The 20,619-nt window shown below is 43.3% G+C and overlaps 1 protein-coding gene across 3 annotated transcripts in view; it reads right to left on the reverse strand.

The window, feature by feature from the left end:
* LOC309400678 (importin subunit beta-1-like) overlaps positions 1–19,819 on the reverse strand; it is a gene marked incomplete at its 3' end in the record, with an annotated part of 160,078 nt that extends 140,259 nt beyond the window's left edge. For 2 of the 3 annotated variants that reach the window (XM_081969275.1, XM_081969274.1), the window contains exons 1-5: positions 19,702–19,819; positions 18,397–18,455; positions 10,730–10,912; positions 9,880–10,080; positions 8,960–9,112 (exon numbers count right to left, since the gene is read on the reverse strand). In XM_081969275.1, the coding sequence (XP_081825401.1) occupies positions 8,960–9,112; positions 9,880–10,080; positions 10,730–10,912; positions 18,397–18,455; positions 19,702–19,741 (636 nt within the window). In that variant the 5' untranslated portion in view covers positions 19,742–19,819. Of the gene's footprint in view, positions 1–8,959; positions 9,113–9,879; positions 10,081–10,729; positions 10,913–18,396; positions 18,456–19,012; positions 19,481–19,701 lie in introns of those variants that run through there. The other variant, XM_081969276.1, reaches the window with a different exon arrangement.
* Positions 19,820–20,619: the final 800 nt, after the last annotated feature.

Raw genomic sequence — 20,619 nt, forward strand, 5'->3', positions numbered from 1 at the left:
TACGTCAGTTGCGCCCCTTCCTGGATCGGGATGCTCTGTGCACAGTCACTCATGCCCTCGTCCTTTCTCGCCTGGACTACTGCAATGCTCTCTACATGGGGCTGCCCTTGAAGAGCACCCGGAGGCTTCAGCTGGTCCAGAATGCGGCCGCGCGGGTTGTCATGGGGGTATGTAGGTGCTCCCATGTTACACCCCTTTTAGGCGGCCTGCACTGGTTGCTGGTTGTTTTCCGGGTGCGATTCAAGGTATTAATTATGACCTTTAAAGCACTCCATGGCTTAGGCCCAGGGTACCTGCGAGACCACTTACTGCCACCAGTAGCCTCCCACCGTCCAGTACGATCCCACAGAGTTGGCCTCCTCAGGGTGCCGTCGGCCAGACAGTGTCGGCTGGTGACCCCCAGGGGGAGAGCCTTCTCTGTGGGAGCGCCTTCCCTCTGGAATGAGCTGCCCCCGTAGCTTCGCATAATCCCTGACCTCCAGTCCTTCCGACGCGCCCTAAAAAGTTGGCTTTTCCAGCAAGCCGGCCTGGCCTGTTAATTTTAACTCATTTTTTAAATGTATTGTTCCATAAATTCGATTTGGTTTTTTTTGATATATATTTAATTTCTTTTTAACTTTTGGGATGTGTGTTTTTTAATGTTGTATGCCGCCCTGAGTCCTTTGGGAGAAGGGTGGCATATAAATCCAATAAAAACAAACAAACAAAACAATATTAGTACACGGTGGGAAAAGACCTTCGCATGTGAGGAATAATTGATAACACAAGAAAAACAAAGAGAAGAAAGGAAATAGTGAAAGGCAAACAACACCTGGAAGGCCTTTTAGTCTGGTTCCATATCTACTGGTGTCTTGGCTGCTTTGAAGTATTTAGTGAGCCTTTTGAAGATTTTTAAGGCAAGGTGGACTATAATTAACAAGAAACATCCTTGAAACTGAATATTTGATTCTGCGGATTAAAGACATTTGGGGAAATCTGGTGGGCCAATTTGAATTATTAGTACTATTTGATAGAACACTTTACAAGGTGAAAGAAGAAAAATTAAACAAGACTTAAAAATTTGGATAATTTAGAGGGTGCAAATTGGAAAATTCTAAGGACTATAAATTTAGGGGATTTTGAGGAGCAGTCACGGGACTGAGTAAACTCTAGTAATACTGGCATTTTTGGTGTTTCTGGGCAATTGGGATATTGGAATCTTGGTGGAATATTGAGCAGCTATCAGCCTATTAAATTATTACAAAATGTTTCAACAGGGGAAAACAGAGTTCATAAAGAAATATTATTGATGTTTCAATGTATTCAGGAAGATATGACAAGGAATCATAGGGAGATTATGGAACTGATGCAGGATACAGATGTGAGACTAGAAACCCCCCAGCAAATGACAATAAAAGATGAACAAAAATGCAGAAAACAGAGGAGAAACCAGAAGGAGCTGAGGAAAGAATAGAGGAGACAAATAAAAAATGATACAAGCAGATAAAGATATGGAAGAAATAGTAATAATTCTTAAAACGGAACAGATAGATTACTCTTTAAGAGTTCAAAATATAGAAGAGAATAAAGAGAAAGATCTCCCAAAAATGAAGAAAGAATTACAGATGGGTGCTCTAAAGATCCAACAGCAAGAGATAGGTGTTGAGGCAGATGAAATACTTAGATTAAATAAGTGCGATGTAAGGAGTTACAACAGGGGTGTCAAACTCAATTTCATTGAGGACCGCATCAGGGTTGTGTTTGACCTGGGGGGGCGGGGGGGGGGCAAGGTGGCCGTGGCCAGGATGGCCGTGGCCAGCTCAACGTCACTCATGTCGGGGGCGGCTGTGGCGGCCCGAGCGCTCTGCCAGCAAAAACGAGCTCCCGAGCTCTGTTTTGGGCTGCGACGGCCTCCTGCAACCCTCTGCCAGTGAAAACGGAGCTCCAGTGAGCCGCCTGTGGCCCTCGTGAGCTCAGTTTTCACTGGCAAAGGCACCGCAGGCCAGTCTTTCACTGTTTCCAAGGCGGCCCCGTGGGCCGGATCTAAGCACCCTGTGGGCTGGGTCCAGCCCCCGGGCCTTGAGTTTGACACCCGAGTTACAAGATCCCAAGGGGGCAGTATGAAAGATTTACCAAAAAGTCAATAAGAGTTGAAATTCTAAAAAGGGCAAGAGATGGATAGATATAGAATACTTCTTAATATGATGGGTATTTTATTAAGAGTTAGACAACTGTTATTCTGTTGACTAAAAGCTACTTATGGAGTGCTAAATAGCATTCAATATGTATAACTTTAAAATGGTTTTACAGCACAGTAAATCCTTATTGCCAAAGAAGGTATCCGCTGTTTATTTATTAAAGTGCCACCCATCTCGCCTAAAGGTGATTGTAGCGACAAACTCTACGAAGATTACCAGTGTTTCATTAGACTTTAGCACAATCAATATATGAGACCTATAGTAGGGCAAAGATAACCCACTTTCCCTTATAACCTGGAATATAGGGGGGTTGGTCTGTTCCATCAAAAGACCAACTCTTTTTTGACTATATATCACAATTTGACATCCTCTTCTTACAGGAAACCTGGGCCTCCACAGAGATTCAGTTAGATCAGTGGTTCTCAAATAGTGGGGCGCGCCCCCCTGGGGGGGCGCGAAGGCTCCCTTTCCATCTGGGTGCAACAGCGGCGAAGGCGTGGGCGAGGCATAATATATCCCGCCTGGAAGTGGCAGCACTTCGGACTGTGGATTTTCATTGGAGCCGCGGGCTGGAGCTGTGCAAGAAGCCTGCTCGGGCGGGGGTGGGAGGGAGGGAAGCATGGGACCGCCCGTCTTCGCCACCGCGTAGCTCGCCTCCCCGCCAGCAGCTCCACCGCCAGCATTCCGTCTGGAAGCGGAAGCGCAACAGCCGCTGTTGGGGAAGGGACAAAGGGGCGGTGGTCGCCCGATCTTGCCACCGCCACCCCTTCGCCCCTGGTAACGGCGACTGTTGTGCTGCTGCTTCCAGCTGGGATGCTGGAGGAGCTGCTGGCAGGGAGGGAGGGAAGAAGGGGAGGAGGGAGTAAGGATAGACAAGCAAGAGGGAAAGAGGAAAGAAAGCAGGAGGGCAGAAGGGAGGTGGAAGGAAGGAAAGAAAAGCAGACACGCCGGAGGGAAAGAGGAAAGAAGGCAAGCAGGCAGGAAGGAGGCAGAAGGAAGGAGGGAAGAATGGAACTGGAAGGGAGGCAGGGAAGGAGGGAGGGAGAAAGGAAGGATAGGAGGATAGGGAAAGAGGAAAGAAGGCAGGCAGGCAGGAGGGAGGGAGGTACAAGGAAAGAAGAAAGCATAGATAAGCAGGAGGGAAAGAAGGCAGGCAGGCAGGGGGAAAGAGGAAGGAGGGAACTGGAAGGGAGGCAGGAAGGAAGGGAAGGAGGAAGGGAGGGTGGAAGGAAGGATAGACAAGTAAGAGGGAAAGAGGAAAGAAAGCATGTGACTACGGTGGGAGACGAGGAAAGACCGGTGTGCTATGTTATGCAGAGGTGTACTTATAACAATTTTATAGACAAATGATACTATTTACAGTCGCGCGGGGGGGGGGGGGGGGCGAAATGTTTTCTTCTTCCTAGGGGGGGCATGACAGAAAATAATTGAGAAGCACTGAGTTAGATGGTTATTGGGTTAACTCAATCCCGGCTGTCCCAAGCAAGTTGGGGGGGGGGGAGCTAAAGGGGCTATTGTGACATTAGTTAATACATTCTTGCAATTTAAATGTGTATCACTGCCACCTTTCCAGCCATGGGTTGTAACTACCTTACTCTTATTTAAACAGGTGGAGATATTGCTTTTTAATATCTATATTCCTCCGCTTAATAAGAATAATGTGATCAACAACATTTGGGACAGCATAGAAGATTTTATTCTTGGCTGCTCAGACAAATACCACAAAGCAGCAATAATTATAGGGAGGGACTTAAATGCTAGAATGGGACCAAATGATCAAGCATTATTTAATCAATTTAAGATCCACTATGATGAGAATGTAACAGGAGAATCCCTGCATTCCAGACAATTTAAAGACCCTAAAGCAAATCAGGCAGGTTTGTGTGTAAGACAGATGACTGTACGTTTGGATCTTTGTATCCTTAATGCGTCCACATGGGGCGACTATCCAGCAGAATACACTTATCGGGGAGCAGGAAAAAAATCCACAGTTGATTACTGGATAATATCATATGACCTCCTGAAGTTCTTACAGAAGATGGAGGGAGACTTGCGACTGGAAAGCGATCATAATGCAATACTCCTTACTCTCACATTACACCAGAAATCTCTAAGGGCAGGCACAGCCTACCTACCCAGGTTAGAGTCAAAATACCCAGGTAAAAATTAAATGGAATGAGAAAAATGCTAAGGAAGTTACCAAATGAATGTTAGCTCCAGAAACCATAGAGCTATGTACATCTCTACTAAGGAATATGTTTGGAGGATCTTTCTTAGAGGGGTTTGAAACTTTAATTTTAAATGTGAATTCGGTTCTTATTAACAGAACACCAGCTCACTCCAAAAGGCCGGTCTCAAAGAATAAAAAATGGTTCGATAGAGATTGCATGCAACTGAAAAGGATATATAATATGGAGTCAGGAAAAGTAAAAATGCCCCTTTTGAGGATCACACTCACTACTTAAAGCAGTTGAAAGTACAATATAAGAACCTTTTAAAAGAAAATAAAAGTGTGGATCTGAAGGAGTCTTGGCATAGACTAATTACATCCCTTTTTTGGTACATCACCAGAGGATTGGTGAAACCTCCCCTACCCCCAACCAATCAGGTACCGATTCATGCCTGGGAAGAATATTTTAGGGAGCTATATACAGACCCTGACTATGTAACCAAGGAGAGCCAAACTAGTTTAGACCAAACTCCTTACTGGCCCCCTGTTACACCAGAAGAGATATCCCAGTTGACCGGAGCCCTAAAGGCTAATAAGGCACCTGGTGCTGATAATGTCCTGCCAGAAATAATCAAAAAGAACGCCAGTTGGTGGGCTCCACTTTTAGCATCTCTGTTTACATTTATAGATAAAAACAGGCCATATGCCTAGAGATTGGGGAGTAGCAATTATCATACCAATTTATAAAAAAGGTAATAGAAACGACCCAGGCAATTATAGACCCATTAGTCTTCTGAGCGTTATTAGTAAACTGTATGCCAAACACCGAAACTATAAACTTCAGGATTGGCTAATTTCAGGGGGGATAATCAAAGACAAACAAGCTGGTTTTAGAGAAGGAAGATCTATGGTGGATCATATCTTGGTACTCCACCATTTAGTACAAAAATACACATATAAAAAAAATCCTCTCTTTTTGTGGCCTTCCTTGGTTTTACGCAGGCCTTTGATTCAATATCCAGGATCACCCTCTGGGAGAAACTAAAATGCACCACTATCGATAAACGCCTCCTCTTTCTCATACAAAAATTGTATGCCAATTCCACCTTGAAAGTGAGGTACAATCCCCAAGGGACTTTAACGGGCCCAGAAAGGGTACAAAAAGGGGTACGGCAGGGTTGCATCCTGTCCCCCTCCCTCTTTAACTTCTATATTAATCCCCTGATTGATCTCTTACAGAACCCTGATTTCCATCCTCCTAACCCAGTGGTCGGCAAGCCGCGGCTCGCGAGCCACAAGCGGCTCTTTACACATTTTAATGCGGCTCTTCTGTGTGCCGGATTATTATCCTCCCTAATCATTGTGGATCGAAAAGAAAAAAGGGAAAGGGGCGCTTGTTTTGAAGTGCCCGCTCCCCTCCCTCCTCTCGGGCACTTCAAAACAAACACCCCTTTCCCTTTTTTCTTTTCAACCCACAATGATTAGGGAGGATCCTGAAGTCGGGCGGGGATGAGAAGCGAGGAGGCAGAAAAAGAAACGGAGCGTTTCTTTTTCTGCCTCCTCGCTTCTCGTCCCCGCCCGACTTCAGGATCCTCCCTAATCATTGTGGGTTGAAAAGAAAAAAGGGAAAGGGACGCTTAAAGGTTCAAACAGTAGAGCAAACGCTTCAGAGGCAACAGTTTTCACGGGGAATTAGAAGAGAGAGCCCTGGAGTTTCGCTGCCCACCCGGTCAGACCTCGCTTTCCTCGCATGATTGGCTAATTTGCCACTGCCCGGCTCCCCGGTTAGATTTTTGCTGGGGGGGGGGGGGGAGGAGCTCCTTGGCCTCCGTCTCTTTTTCTCCCTCCTCGCTTCTTGGGGCTCCACCAATGGGGGAGCAAGGCCCAGCACCAGGCTTTGGGCTAACACAGGGGTCTGCAAAGTTGGCTGTTTTAAGACTGGTGGACTTCAATTCTCAGAATTCTGGGAATTGAAGTCCACCAGTCTTAAGAGCCAATTTTGCAGATCCCTGGGCTAATATGATTGATGCCCTTGGTGGACTTCAATTCTCAGAATTCTGGGAGTTGAAGTCCACAAGTCTTCAAGCTGTCAGGTTTGAAGACCCCTGGGTTTTTTTTTTCTAAAGGGTTAGGGGTGCAAGGATCTTGTAACTTGACAGCTTTAAGACTTGCGTGCTTCAAATGCCAGAGTTTATTGAAACTAAAAACAGTGTACCATCCTATGTATTTTCGGTTTTAAAAATGTGGCTCTCAAAATAAATTTCAATCGTGGTTTTGGCGAGATTTGGCTCAGTTGAAAAAAAAGGTTGCCCACCACTGTCCTAACCTAGCACAATGCAAAATTCCAATTCTCTTATATGCTGATGATGCCGCTATCATTTCACAAACTCCTGTAGGACTGAAGAGAGCAATTAGGGCAACACTAAGCTATTGCAGGCAAAACAAGCTGGTCCTTAACTTTGATAAATCAAAAGTTTTAGTTTTTGCTACAAGACCTAGCCAATATGCCTGGAAAATAGAAGGACATAGTTTGGAACAGGTTAGAACATTTAGATACCTTGGGGTGGTTTTCCACTCGCAAGGGACATGGAAGGCACACCTGGATCATACATTGCAAGCAGCCAATAGGTCCTCAAACGCAATTAAACACTTCTTTTACACAGGCAGAAGGCAGTTAGTACCTGCTGCCTTAAAACTTTTTGAGGCCAAAACATTGGCGCAAATTCTATATGGGGCACAAACAGGAATCCTTGCAAAGAAAGACTTGCTAGAAACCATACAAACCGAATTCCTGCGAGCCATCTTAGCTGCACCCAAAGGAACTCCAAATGCCCAGTTAAGAATTGAGACAGGCATGTCTCAAATTCAGGTAAGAGCCTGGAAGATGATGATCATTCATTGGCTTAAAATGCATTTCTTTCCAGAGGGACTGTCCCCACTAGTGTTGACTGACAACTTCCCCTTCCCCTGGAAACAGGCAATTGATCACAAGCTGGGGTCTTATGGGCTCTCACCGGTATTCTTAATGTCTCTAGACTTTGACCAAGCAAAGCAAGTAGTAACCAATAGAATGAAGGACATGGAGTTCCAAGAAGAACTAAATAGGTTGCCTCTCCACTGTAGGGACAGAATCAAACAGGGAGTGTGGGAATCGGCAAGATATCTAAATGACCTGATCTTCCCAAAACAAAGAATAGCTCTCTTCAGAGCCAGATTTAAAATTCTTCCTTCAGCACTCCTCCAGGGCAGGTATAAAAGAACACCAATAGCAGAACGGGTTTGTATATGTGGTAAAGGAGAAGTTGAAGATATCTCACATGTTCTATTACACTGTGAGCTATACAGAGTTTGTAGGTCTGCATTTATTCTCCCCTTATTAGAGAGATTGCCAGGGAGGATACACAATTTTTATGTAGGCTTTATCCTCCAGGACACAAACCCGGCTACCACATATGCACTGGCAAAATTCTGTGTTGCTGCAATGTCCACAAGAAAAAAATTGGTTACAGAAGTATAGTTGTCATCTTGTACCAATTATTTGGACATATCTCTAACAATTTCTGGACCATTGTATTTACTCCCATACTTATTGGCTTTTTACCCATGTAAACCAGGGAGTGAGCCGAACAATTTGAGAACATGTATATTATTATCCACTTTTAACGTCAATACTTTTTAATTATATTTTAATATCAGTACTTAATATATTGTACAAAGTAATGTGTATTGCTGGTCTTTGACCGTAATAAAGATTTATACTTATACTATACCTATAGTAGGGCTTACATTTTTATATGCAAAATGTTTGGGTCTTGCTCGTTACACTCATTACATTTGAATACTTTCTTTTGTAGGTAGCAATTAATCTAATTAAACTATTAATATTGCTTCCAATTAGAGAAAAACCAAGATCTAGTGTGTTATCAGCACTTCAGAGAAAACACTGAAGCTGGATCCTCATCAAATTATTCTCTAGATATTCCCACCATGCCCATATTGATTCTAGGATACCTGCCACATACTGATTCACTATCATGAACTGGTCATTGGACACTTGTGCAAACATTATTGATTTTATTCATAAAAACAATACAACTGGCTGTAGCTTGAAATAGATCAGAAAAATGCTACAAAGCCAATTGAATAGGTTATGCATATTCCATGGCAGGAAATGATCTACTGGTAATATCACATCCCAAGACTCAAAAGTACAAATTTGGTATAATAAAAAATATTACCTAGGAAACAAATTGCGGACACTATATACCCTAATGTTTAATTCCCTATATATTAAACTTATCTCCAAACAGGGGCATACAAGAAGATAACCTATGCTATCAGTATCCTGTATGTAGTCAGAGATGAGTCACTGAAAATTAAGACATGGTTAGATGTATGCTGCTTTTACTATTCTGACTTGAATAGTACAAAAGGAGCAAGTTTTTCAAAGCAAGTTCTAAACACATACAAATCCAAGTCTCAACCAAAATGGGAGTGCATCAGAACTCAGTGTGGTACATGACTTTTCATCACAGACAATGGATTTATTATTATTCTATTGGTTTCCTTTTCAACCCATGTTTTTCCTCATACCCCAAATGTGACCACTTACCTCTTTGTCAAAGTTCGCTTTGGTAAATTCCAAAGAGTTCAAGAGTGCATTAGTAGCCGCTAATTTCACATTATTACTTGGCTCTTCTTTCCTCATGCCCTGGATAATGGCAGTCAAAATCTCATTGGATTTATCCTGAAGCTGTTCTGGATCCTGAAAAAAAATACTGTAAACTATGCCTGGATTCCCATGAAATGCACAACCAGGTCAAAAGAGAACCCTAGAATGTTGTCTAAATTGAGAAACCCAAGCATTCCCAAGTAGAATAGAAGAGTTTATCACCACACCTCATGTCAGTCACTGAGTATTTTACTTTCTGGGAATTGCATGTTTTTTGGGCACAGAAAGATGAATTCAAGGGCTAATTTGAATTTAGTCCTCTGTTCCAGCCTCCAGCAGAGATAGGCGGGCTAGATGGAACCTACCAAAGTACTGTATACTTCAGAATTTTTGAATCTCTTCCAAGGGTAGATGCACAATTCCATGAAATTAATTTGCATTTATCAGAGTCAGAGTAGAATTAATGATAGAAAAACTGGGCAAAAAACTGGTGGCTTATTTTTCTTGCTCTGCACATGCTTCCTGCCTGAAGCTGCAAGACTTAATTTACTTTGTTCCCTCAAACAACAGTATTTACGCATAGTTATACTTCAGGAGAACAAATGCTAGGATCTCCAGTTGGCTTGACAGATCAAGCCTCTAATACTCAATTTGTAATCAGCTACAATCTTGTGAGAAAAAATTAGAACATGTTTAGGAACAGTACAATTGTGCACTGCTCCCTGACTCTGTTAACAAAATTGGGGATTGAAACCATTGTAGAGTGTTTGATTCAAAGTAGGCCATTGAGAGCAGGAGGATAACAAGTACAAGAGGAAAGAGCAGCATCATTTGAACAGTATGTTGAAGGCAACACTTACAATATCCTGACAAATATAGCCAATGGCTTCCAATGTCGATTCTTTCATATGCTCTGTGCTGTGTTGATTTGTAACATTGGCTACTAGCTGAGGAATAAGTTCAGGCCACTGATTCATGGGGATCTCTGCACAGGCGATGCCAGCAACACACTGTGATGCTGAGCTGGGCCTGTACGTTTCTGTACCCAAGGTTTGCAAAACCTGTGAAGATAAGAAGATCATCTTATCAGTAGGCAAGATCACAAAATTGCAATACTGTTAGCACTAAGTAATGGACTGTTGTGTCTTCCTGTACGATTTTTGAGGCTGAACAAAAACATAATATTGAACTGTATCACTCCTAAAATAAGGCATACCTCCCAGTGGTGGGTTCTGGATCCCATTCCAACCGGTACGGTTGGAACGGGCCTGGCGTCGTCCACATGGATGCGCACAGCACGTGCATGCATCTTACCGCCTGCATGACGCTCCAGCTGCTCAACGGAGCATCACGCAGATGCTGTACATGCCGTGTCCGTGCGTGGAAGCACCGAAGACTTAAAAGACTGGTAAGGAGCTCCGGCGGGCCCTCCGGAGCACTGTACCGGAACGGTATCCAGTGCTCCGGGCAAGCTCTGGTACTCCCGTACTGCGGCGTACCGCCTGCAACCCACCACTGATACCTCCCATCCTTTAGAGGTTGTAAGAGATACTTTTCTCAGCTTGGGAACAAACAGGAAGAGAAAAGTAAATTGAAGAAACAGTATTCAAATAAAGATATCCAGTAGATGCATTTACTACTGAAAAACATCCATACTGATAAATAAGCAGGACTAGGAAGAAAAACTAGAAATGCTAAGTTTTAACATACATAATTTTTTACTTCTCTGCGAGCATTGGCATCAATTGCAAGCCACCTCTGTTGGTGTTGGGTCTTTACATCAGGATCTTTAGATGTCAGAGAGTTTTTGATCTGCAAACCAGCTGCAACTCTTGCAACTTGGCTGTTTCCTGGGTTTGCCAGCACTCTGGACAGTTCTACAAGGAAAGTAGGCTGGTAAAGAAAGAAATATCAGTAACCAAAACTCATATTTCTCTTTTCAGTCAATGCAGAAATATAAATCTATGATTATTTAGCTCAAAAATATTTTTCAGTTCTGATCCAGGCAACACATACCTCATCCACACATACCACCAGGTAACACTAAATTCCTTATCTTTATATACTACTTTCAGGTCTCTATTATAGTACTGTCTTCTTCATAAATTTCATTTGTATAGCATTACATCTCATTTTAAATTGAATGGAAGGTATTCTGTACTTGTTTTCAAATATTCAAACTTCAAAGCTAACACAGAACTCTAGGAGGTCGGAACAACTAAGTGTTTAACTGATGAATAGCAACCACAAACACAGCCAACTTGACTTCTTTAAATTCAATTCTCAAAGGTATTTATATGTCTGTGTGTGTAATATCCACCAATTGTATTTTGAAACATAGAAAACAGACGGCAGAAAAAGACCTAGTGGTCCACCAAGTCTGCCCTGAGGTTTTTTTTCTTTTTGATATATTTATTCATTAATTTTAGTTTTAGGACATGTGTTTATCCCAAACATGTTTAAACTTAGTTACTGATGATTGACCCACTACCTCTGCTGGAAGTTGGTTCCACGTTTCTACTACTTTCTGTGAAGTAATACTTTCTAACATTACTTTTGAAATTCCCTCCTGTCAGTTTGAGGTTATGCCCATGTTCTGGATTTTTGCTTAATATTGAAAAGACTGACTTCTAAAACCTTATTCACATCCGTAACATATTTAAAGGTTTCAGTCCTGTCCCCCTCTTTCCCTTCTGTCCTCCAGGCTGTACATATTCAGCTCCTTCAATCTCTGTGCCATGGCCCCAATCAGAACCTGGTTTGGGGGAAGAGGAGTTGGAACTGGAACTGTCTGACAGGGAAGGCATGTCTCCTTTGGGAGGTTTGGAGATGCCAGGGGCTGAAGATGATGCTGTCCTGGGCCACTCAGGCATTGTTTGGGGGGGGGGGGGGTGTCAACCAGACGGAGAGCTGCCTGCCTGCACAGACACAGGGGAGGAAAAGCTGCTGACCAGCAGTGGAACTGATAGGCAGCCAATCTCCTCTGATGAGGAACAGCTAGCTGCCTACTCCACTTATCCAAGGGCAATAAGAGTGGAGCATAGGCAAGCCCAGAGAAGGGATGAAAGGCTACTCAGGAGGTCACCCCATCCCTCCTCACAAGGAACACCTGGAGGGGAGTAACTTAAGGAGAAGCAGTGGGGAGTTCGTCTTTGTCAGGAGCAATTGTTTACGTTGGCTTACACTCCCCCAGCTTTCACCTGTGCCTATTGCTGTTTGCCTTGCCTCACTTGGAATATTGCTCTTCACCTTTTGTTTGGATTTAGCCCTTCTCTTGTGGACTGCAGTTAGCAGTTTCTTCTCTGTGCCTTTGGAACTGCTTCTTGCCTGGGACCTGTTTCTTGTCCTGAGGACTGTCCTTGTCTTGTGCCTGGACTCTGCCTTGTTCATTGGACTTGGAACCCTGGACCTTGCCCTGTGAATGTGCTCCTACTCTGTGGGCTTTCTTTGTACTACTGAGGCTGTGTTTGGGAGACTGAGGGTAGCTGCCTTCAGGGTAGCATGGGAGTGGAGCCTTACCACTTGTTGGAGGGCTGTTGACTGGAACATTTGTTAAGAGAAATAAAGAAATCTCTAGAGGCCTGCCTTGCCTTGACCACCTGGGTCATAAGACTCTTCTGGTATGAACTGCAATGTCCACATTTCTGACCAATATTCCAGCAATGCCAAATTGTCTTTCATGTTAATGAATGATCATCACTATATGCAAACATTGTGAAATATAAAGATTTTAATTAGCTATATCAAATTAGAAGGTATCACAGAAACTTTGGTTTTATATGTTGCCTTGCTGTATTGGTAGCACAGTTTATTATATACAAATGCAACAAGAACAGAGAAAGAAAAATAAAAAGACAAGTTACTAAAGAGGGACAAAAAATTACATTAGCCCATTAATATAGTGTACAGGAATTAATTTGAGCTGCACATGTTTCTGCCTCTCGGCTCTAGACCTCAAATCCAGTTGTTGCTTATTAACGCAGACCAGCAGCAGCACATTTATAAAGTTTTCGTAGGAAGAGTTTTAAATATTTGGTGGTTACTCTGCTATGGGAACAGCACGGTGGCTCAGCAGTTAAGACACTGGGTTTGTCAGCTGGAAAACCAGCAGCCCAGGTTTGAGACATGCTGGCTACATGACGTGTAAATATCTTCAGACAGCGCTGGCTCAATGGCCTTGAAACAGAGATGAGCACCTCCCCCTAAATTTGGTCACGGCTAGCCAAGTAAAATCCGCAGGGACTCCTTTACCTTACTCTGCTATTCCTTACAGAACCTGAATACAGATTTTCTTGGCTAGCAGCAAAATAGGACTATAGAATACTGCATTTTTCAGACTATAAGACACACCGGAGTATAAGATGCATCAAGATTTTGAAGAGGTAAAGTTTTAAAAAAAGTGTTTGCACTGTGCAGGCCTCCCAAACCCTCTGCACACCCCGTTTCTTCCAAAAAACAGGGCATGCATAGGCTTTGTGAGGCTTGTAGAGTGCTCCTGGGGTTTGGGGAGGGCAAAAATGAGAAAAAAAACGACTGGTTTTTCGTTCATTTTTGCACTTCCCAGCCCCCAGGAGCACTTTGCAGGCCTCCCAAACCCTCTGCACGTCCATTTTTTAGAAAAACGGGATGCGCCAGGGTGGGGCTTCAGGAGGCCAAAAATGCTGTATTCATGGTATAAGACGCACCCAGATTTTCACCCTCTTTTTTGGGGGAAAAAGGTGCATCTTATACTCTGAATAATACGGTATGTAACGCTGATCTGAATGCTGGACAGAAGGAATAAGATACTTAAAACTTTGCTTTGCTTTGCTTTAAAAGATGGTGGGGAAATCAAAGGACTAGACCAGTGGTTCTCAACCTTCCCAATCCCGCAACCCTTTAATACAGTTCCTCATGTTGTGGTGACCCCCAACCATAGAATTGGTGTCTCGGTTCCTAAGACCATCAAAAATAAGTGTTTTCCGATGGACTTAGGCGACCCCTGTGAAAGGGTCGTTCGACCCCCAAAGGGGTCCCGACCCACAGGTTGAGAACCACTGGACTTGACGTTACTAGTACTTCTTATGGCAGTTATTTTGACAAATGATGTGAAATAAGTTCTGTATGTGCAAAAATGACCTAATAAAGAAATTCAGTATGATTAGCAAATGATCTTTCAGTTATTGCAATGAACAAACTACACCACTTTTAGCTAGGACGACTCTTCAAAAATCTAACCAAATCAGCGGTGGGATATGACCGGTACGCCCTGGTACAGGCGTACCGGTGCCTGCTGGGAGCACCAAGTACCTTTTCAGAGGTCCGATATTGTTCTATGTACAATCCTTGTTTTATTGATTGCATGCAATATTCTAATTTTCTGAGATTGTGGATTTGGGGTTTTCATGAGCTGTAAGCCATAATCATCACAATTATGACAAATCACGGCTTGAACTATCTTGCTTTGCATGTAATGAGTCTCATATATTAGTTTCACCTTTTAAGTTGAATTACTGAAATAAATGAACTTTTGCACAATATTCTAATTTTTCAAGTTTCTCCTGTAAACTAGTCCCTCAATTCTTGCACTGATCCCAACACATCTTATCAACTTCATATAATCACTTTCTTCATACTACCTAATAAAGTCCAGAATATTCTTATATTTTGCCCTTCTATCCTCCTCTATAGTCAGAATGGCACAAGAAAAAAGCTTGGACAAGTAGGAAAGATACCATTTAGATCATGCAAGTTGCAGGACTACTTATTCTGTCTCTTCTTTTTCCCCAAGCTGACCAATGAATATAAAAAGCATGGGGAAAAGAGAATTTGTATAGAAAAATATAGAAGTATTTGATAGTTAATCAGGGGTGCACTTCAAAGCTTTACAGCATAGAGGTAGCAGATTTTATTTTCTAATTGCTGCACCTCATACTTTTTCCTGTCCAATGTACTTTGTAAATGTTATTATCTTTGAACATGTACATTAAGGGACAATGAATGTAACTATAAAGTTTATCTCTTTCTTATGATGGTAAGTGACAAGCCACAAGGGGTAAGCAACTTGTCAAGGTCACCAAACCTTAATTTAGCAGCCTGTTATGCAAATAAATGTTACAGCATTTTTTTGCAGATTTCAAAACTGTTCCGCTACCAAGGGACAAAAGTAAAAATTACACCTTAATATGACAACGCATATTCTGGAATTAATATCTGCCAAAGAAATGGGTGAAATGGATGCTTATCCATTCCCAATTTTTTCCTATAGCCCAAACCTCATACATAGTTATTAATCTCAAGAGACAGTGTAAACTAAAGTAGGATAAGCATAAGCATAACATGTGGGACACTTACTGATAAAATAATCAGTATTTGAGCATTTACTTTACAAAACACTGTTCTGCAGAAATCTTTATTACCACAGTCCATTTTAAGAACATATAAATTATCAAAGAATCTCTAAGGCCAAGACATGTTATAATATCAACCAGTATTGTTTTTTTCTATTTTCTGGTCAAGGCCGATGCTTAATTCATTTGAAAACGTATGTGCCTGACAATGTATTTGAATGTATTTTTACTTTTTACTTTTGTGCCAGCTCATCCAACAATCTTAGTAGCTGCAAAATTGAATGTATGTCCTTGTTCACTGCAGTGTGAGGCCAACAATGAGTTCAGGTATCCTTGTCTGACCGCTCACTTGTTTTCCTGCAATCTGGGGGCTACCTTCCTCCCCATCTGTCCTACATAGTCACAGGGGCAATCCATGCAGGGGATCCAGTAGATTACATTGGAAGTATCTCCCACCTCCAATAGTCACAATGCACAATTTGCCCTTGTATGGTAGCCTCTGGGCAGTGTGCGATGCCCAATTGCAGATCTCGGAAGCTGCGTTCTATAGCTTCTGGAATGTTTTTGATGTATGGCAGGGTGTGACATGTGGTTGGTCTTGTACCTTGTTTCTTCCTTTCTCTCCCCACCATGTTATGCAGACATCTGGTGACAAATGATTGTGGGTACCCATTCTGCCTGAATTGTTCATGTAGGTACCTGCTCTCCAGCTGTTTGGCTTGCTGGCTACTACAGTGGGTTCTCACCCTACCATATAGTGTTCTGATGCAAGTCTTTTTGTGTGACAGCGGATGCTTGCTGTTGAAATTCAGAATGTGTGGAGTGTTGGTGGCCTTGCGATAAACTGTGATTTCTAGGCTTCTAAATACCACACAGAACAGTCCGAAGTGCACACTCTGGTAGAGAGAAGTTCCCTGAAGATGAGCTCCAGCATGAGTCCAAAAGCTTGTAAGACAAAATCTCTGGTTCTGGTGACCAACCCAGATTGGATCCTGCAGTATGAATACTGTAATATCTTATGAAAGTATTCCAGAATTTTGACTTAGCTTTTTAGGGAAGGAACAATCATACTATATAAAAATGCTAATGTTAAAGATTATTGCATTAGGAAAACAAATAAGCTGTTTAACAACAAATATACAATTGTCATTTTTTATTCTTCTGTATCTGATTTACTTATTGCAGTGCAGAAAAAGTGCACCACACCCTTTAAAAATATAGTCAACTTGCAATTTAAGTATTAAAAAGGAAAAGAATTTCCCCAGTACCCATATAAAATCTAAGATACTACAACATCTATTACTGATAATGTATGTACTCTGATGTCACATGACGTATAGTGACATTTTTTGCCTTTGCAGAGCCAGGGTGGGTGTGGCCTGTATGTGATACATCCAGCCTGCGAGCCATCAGTTTGACACCATTGCTGTAGAATATGTGATTAAAGACCAGCCACTGACCAATACTCTCTTCTGACAAATGCCATACAAAAAGTTCATCCTGAATAACAATAGCACTTAGATTTATACACTGCTTCAGTGCTTTACAGTCCTCTAAGGGAGTCAACATATTGCCCTCAACAATCTGGGTCATTTTACCGACCTCAGAAGGATAGAAGGCTGAGTCAACCTTGAGCCAGTGAGAATCAAACTATTCTAACCACTGCACCACCATGGTTTAACAGGTTATCACACATTTTATTATATTCTATTTTTCTACACATGTGCATATATTGACTAATCAATTATCAACAGCAAAAGTCACCATCATAAGCAATTAGTCCATTTGTATTCCTATTTTCCTTTAAGACCTTACAATGAATATACAAGGTAGTCCTCGACTTACCATTTAGTTAGTGGCAGTTTAAAGTTATAACAGCACTGAAAATAGTGACTTATGACCTTTTTTCACATTTATTTCTGTTGCAGCAGCCCCATGGTCACATTATCAAAATTCAGCCACTTGGCAACTGGCATGTCAGTTGCAATGTCCCAGGGTCATGTGATCACCTTTTGTGACCTTCTGACAAGCAAAATCAATGGGGAAGCCAGAATCACTTAACAGTGTTATTTACTTAACTACAGTGATTCACTTAACTGTGGCAAGAAAGGTCATAAAATGGAGGAAAGCTCACTTAACTGTCTTCCTTAGCAACGGAAATTTTGGGCTCAATTAGGGTCATAGGTCCAGGACTACCTTGACTTGGTAAATATAAGAGTTACCTACAGGGCTCCTTCATAAATACTGGATTAGACTTCATTCACTGTTAAGCACTAGACTTTTATGTTATTCTGGTACTTACGCTAGATAATGGGTGAAATGCTTAGAACTTTTATTTAGCTACTAATATTGCTCCAATTCAATCCTTTTCAGTATAAAGATGAATGGAATATTTCACACAAAAAAAATGTATTTCAAACCAGGTTTTAAAAAATGTTCAAGGAAGGAAGAAAAGGATGGACAGACAGACAGACAGACAGACATGCAACTGCTGGATATAAATTATTCAAACCTATGAAAAACACCACAAAAACAAAGAAAAGGGGAAATTGACAAAAATGGAAGAGCAGAAAAAGTACAGAAAATGGGGGACAGTTCGCAGACAGAACCAGAGAATCTTTAGGGAAGAAGGCAGAAAAAGCTGAAACCTAGTAGGTATGCTTATGAGCTTAAGCGCCCGTTCCAAACAACCTTCTGCCGTTTGCCTTTGGTTAACTATACATGCCGGCTTTCCCACATGGCTGGCCCTGAAGGCCCAATCTATCCACCTCCTCCACTTTCCCTCCATGCGTGCAGCGCGGTGGGTCCAACCCGTCCTCCCCTTCCTTTTCCCTCCCATGATTGGATGGAGCGACTCCTGAGAGCTTTACCATTGGCTACTTCATTCTCGCCCAACCCCTGCTAAACAGAGAAAAGAAAAAGCCTTCCGTTAGGCTGAGCCCCTATATGGCGGCTCGGCCCGCTCTGATGCGCGTCTTTTCACACGGGAAATACCGCACTTTCGCAAACCCCACCCAAATTCAGCTCAACTGTTGTGTTTTCCCTTACCAGGTTCTCGATGGCTGCCTGTTCCAGGAACTTCTGAGCCGCTTCAAGCTCGGTGCAGTCTGCAGGGGGAGGGGGAGAAAAGTACACCAAGGAGTAGCAGTGAGGTCCCCAAATCTCAGTTTCAGCCCAACAATAACCCCCAAAATGTTCTTGCCTCTTTCCAGCTATTCAACCGCTCTTTCTGCTTAAAGTACACCAACAATTCTCTCCATGCTGAATATGAAGTTTTTCAACCCCCTTGGAGTGTTCCTCCACCGCCCCGTGCATGAGCATGAGGCTCAAACTTCATTTTCCATCAATCAGATCCACACAAGTTGGGAGGGGGTCAAGAAGAAAAACACTTCTTAGGGGACTTTGCAAGTACAGTATAACCGTAACCTCACTCGAATAGTCAACGAATTATCGAAATAGTTTTTAAAGATTTGGGGGGGAGGGGGGGAGAGACATGCACTCAACATTTGTCAACATACCAGTATGTCTCCAGCCCCATTGTCAAATCCCCCAATTACCTATCACAGTCAACCTCAAGGCCACCGATTTTGGCGTACACCGGACCTGAAAAACCACCTACATAAATACCGGGCCTTAACTTTCCCAACGGGTGCGCTGCATTTACCCTCATGGAGGCACTGGTCTTACGGTTGGCACCGCGCGAGGCCATCACTTATTCTCCCGTCAGTTTCCGTTCCCTATGTAAGCCAGCACATCTGGGAAGCAGATCTCCGACGAGACGATTTGCCCCAATCTTCAACCCTTATCTCGTATGCCACGCAAAGCGACCCTCAAGAAGCACCTGTCTTTTCGTATCATGCAGCGAATCCATTCACTTGTGCCCAAAGCGTTCTTCCACACACGTGCACCATTAAGCTCATCAACTGACCCGACCAATACAGTAAGCGTTAAAAAAAGACCATTTTACGCCGAAGGCAACTTCCTCGCCAGCCTAACTAGGGGATTCTCAAACTCCCCACCCAACAAATGATAACATTCACGCTTGCCCCTCCTTTCCCTCCAAGCAAGGGGCCCAAACCAAGCACTCGGTGGTTCCTTTATTCCCCAGGCCAGAGAGGGAGCCTGACTCTTCCAAAGGCCCCGAATCCTCAAGGGGAGGGACCATTGCTCCCTCCTTCGCCTCTTTCCACACCTCCCTTGATCATTCATTCCCTCCCTTCCGAACAACGGCTTCGGCAAACGCCTTCCCTAGAGTCACATATGCCCTATACCTAGATGGCCTTCCCTGCCCCCAAGCTCCTCCTGACCTCATGCTTGCACCCCAAGAGTCTGTAACATCTCTTTCCCCTTTACCTGGCGACACTGTCTTCTCCAAGATAGTAATGAGTTCCATTGTGGCAACGAGGTAACGCTAGGAATGAAAGGAGGAAATAGAGAAACGGAGTCGGTGACCGCCACCTCGCTCTCCCACCGCTCAATTGCCCGGCCGGTCTCTCCCTTCGCGCGCTCTTTATTTCTCTCTCAGCTGCGACGAGGCCCCACCCCCGGCGGAAGCTACTCGACTCTCCCCTACAACTTCCCCTCCCCCTCCTCACAGATAACTCCTTGTGGCGGCGGAAGAGAGGAGGGGTAGGGAAAGGGCGCGCGCCCACTAAACGAGCGAAAACGAAACGATTTAGGGAGTGCGACTCAGTCGGGGGGAGGGAAATAAAATACAAAACAGCGTGCCTCCCGCACAACTGCCCTGAGGGGGACATCAATTCACTACTGTATTTTCTGGCGGATTAACTGGACAGGCCTTAGCCCGCCTTCAAGCACGTAACGTTCGTGCGTATGCATCGTGCTCACGCACTCCCACTTCCTGCCAAGGCGCATGAAGTACCTCTCCCTCCTTTTCAACCGGCCAACGCCCGCCGTCCCATTCTTTCCACGCTGGTTGGCCGTTGCGGCTCGTACGTCATGAGACTGACAGGTCGAAAGGAACGCATGGTTTCAAAAACTTTGTCTTTAAATAAGATGTGCAGTTAATTAGGACAGCAATCCTATGGCCTTATACTAGGGAAGAGATCGATCAAGGTAATAGGAATTTATTTGAGCATACAAACAGTAAAAGATTTCCAGCTTTTTCCTGATTGTGTAATGTCACTATTCTATAATACAATACAATACAATACAATAGTAGAGTTGGAAGGGGCCTTGGAGGTCTTCTAGTCCAACCCCCTGCCTAGGCAGGAAACCCTATACCAGCGATGGCGAACCTTTTTTGGCTCA

Source organism: Natrix helvetica, assembly GCF_964273705.1.
Source record: "Natrix helvetica genome assembly, chromosome: W".
Lineage (NCBI taxonomy): Eukaryota > Metazoa > Chordata > Lepidosauria > Squamata > Natricidae > Natrix > Natrix helvetica.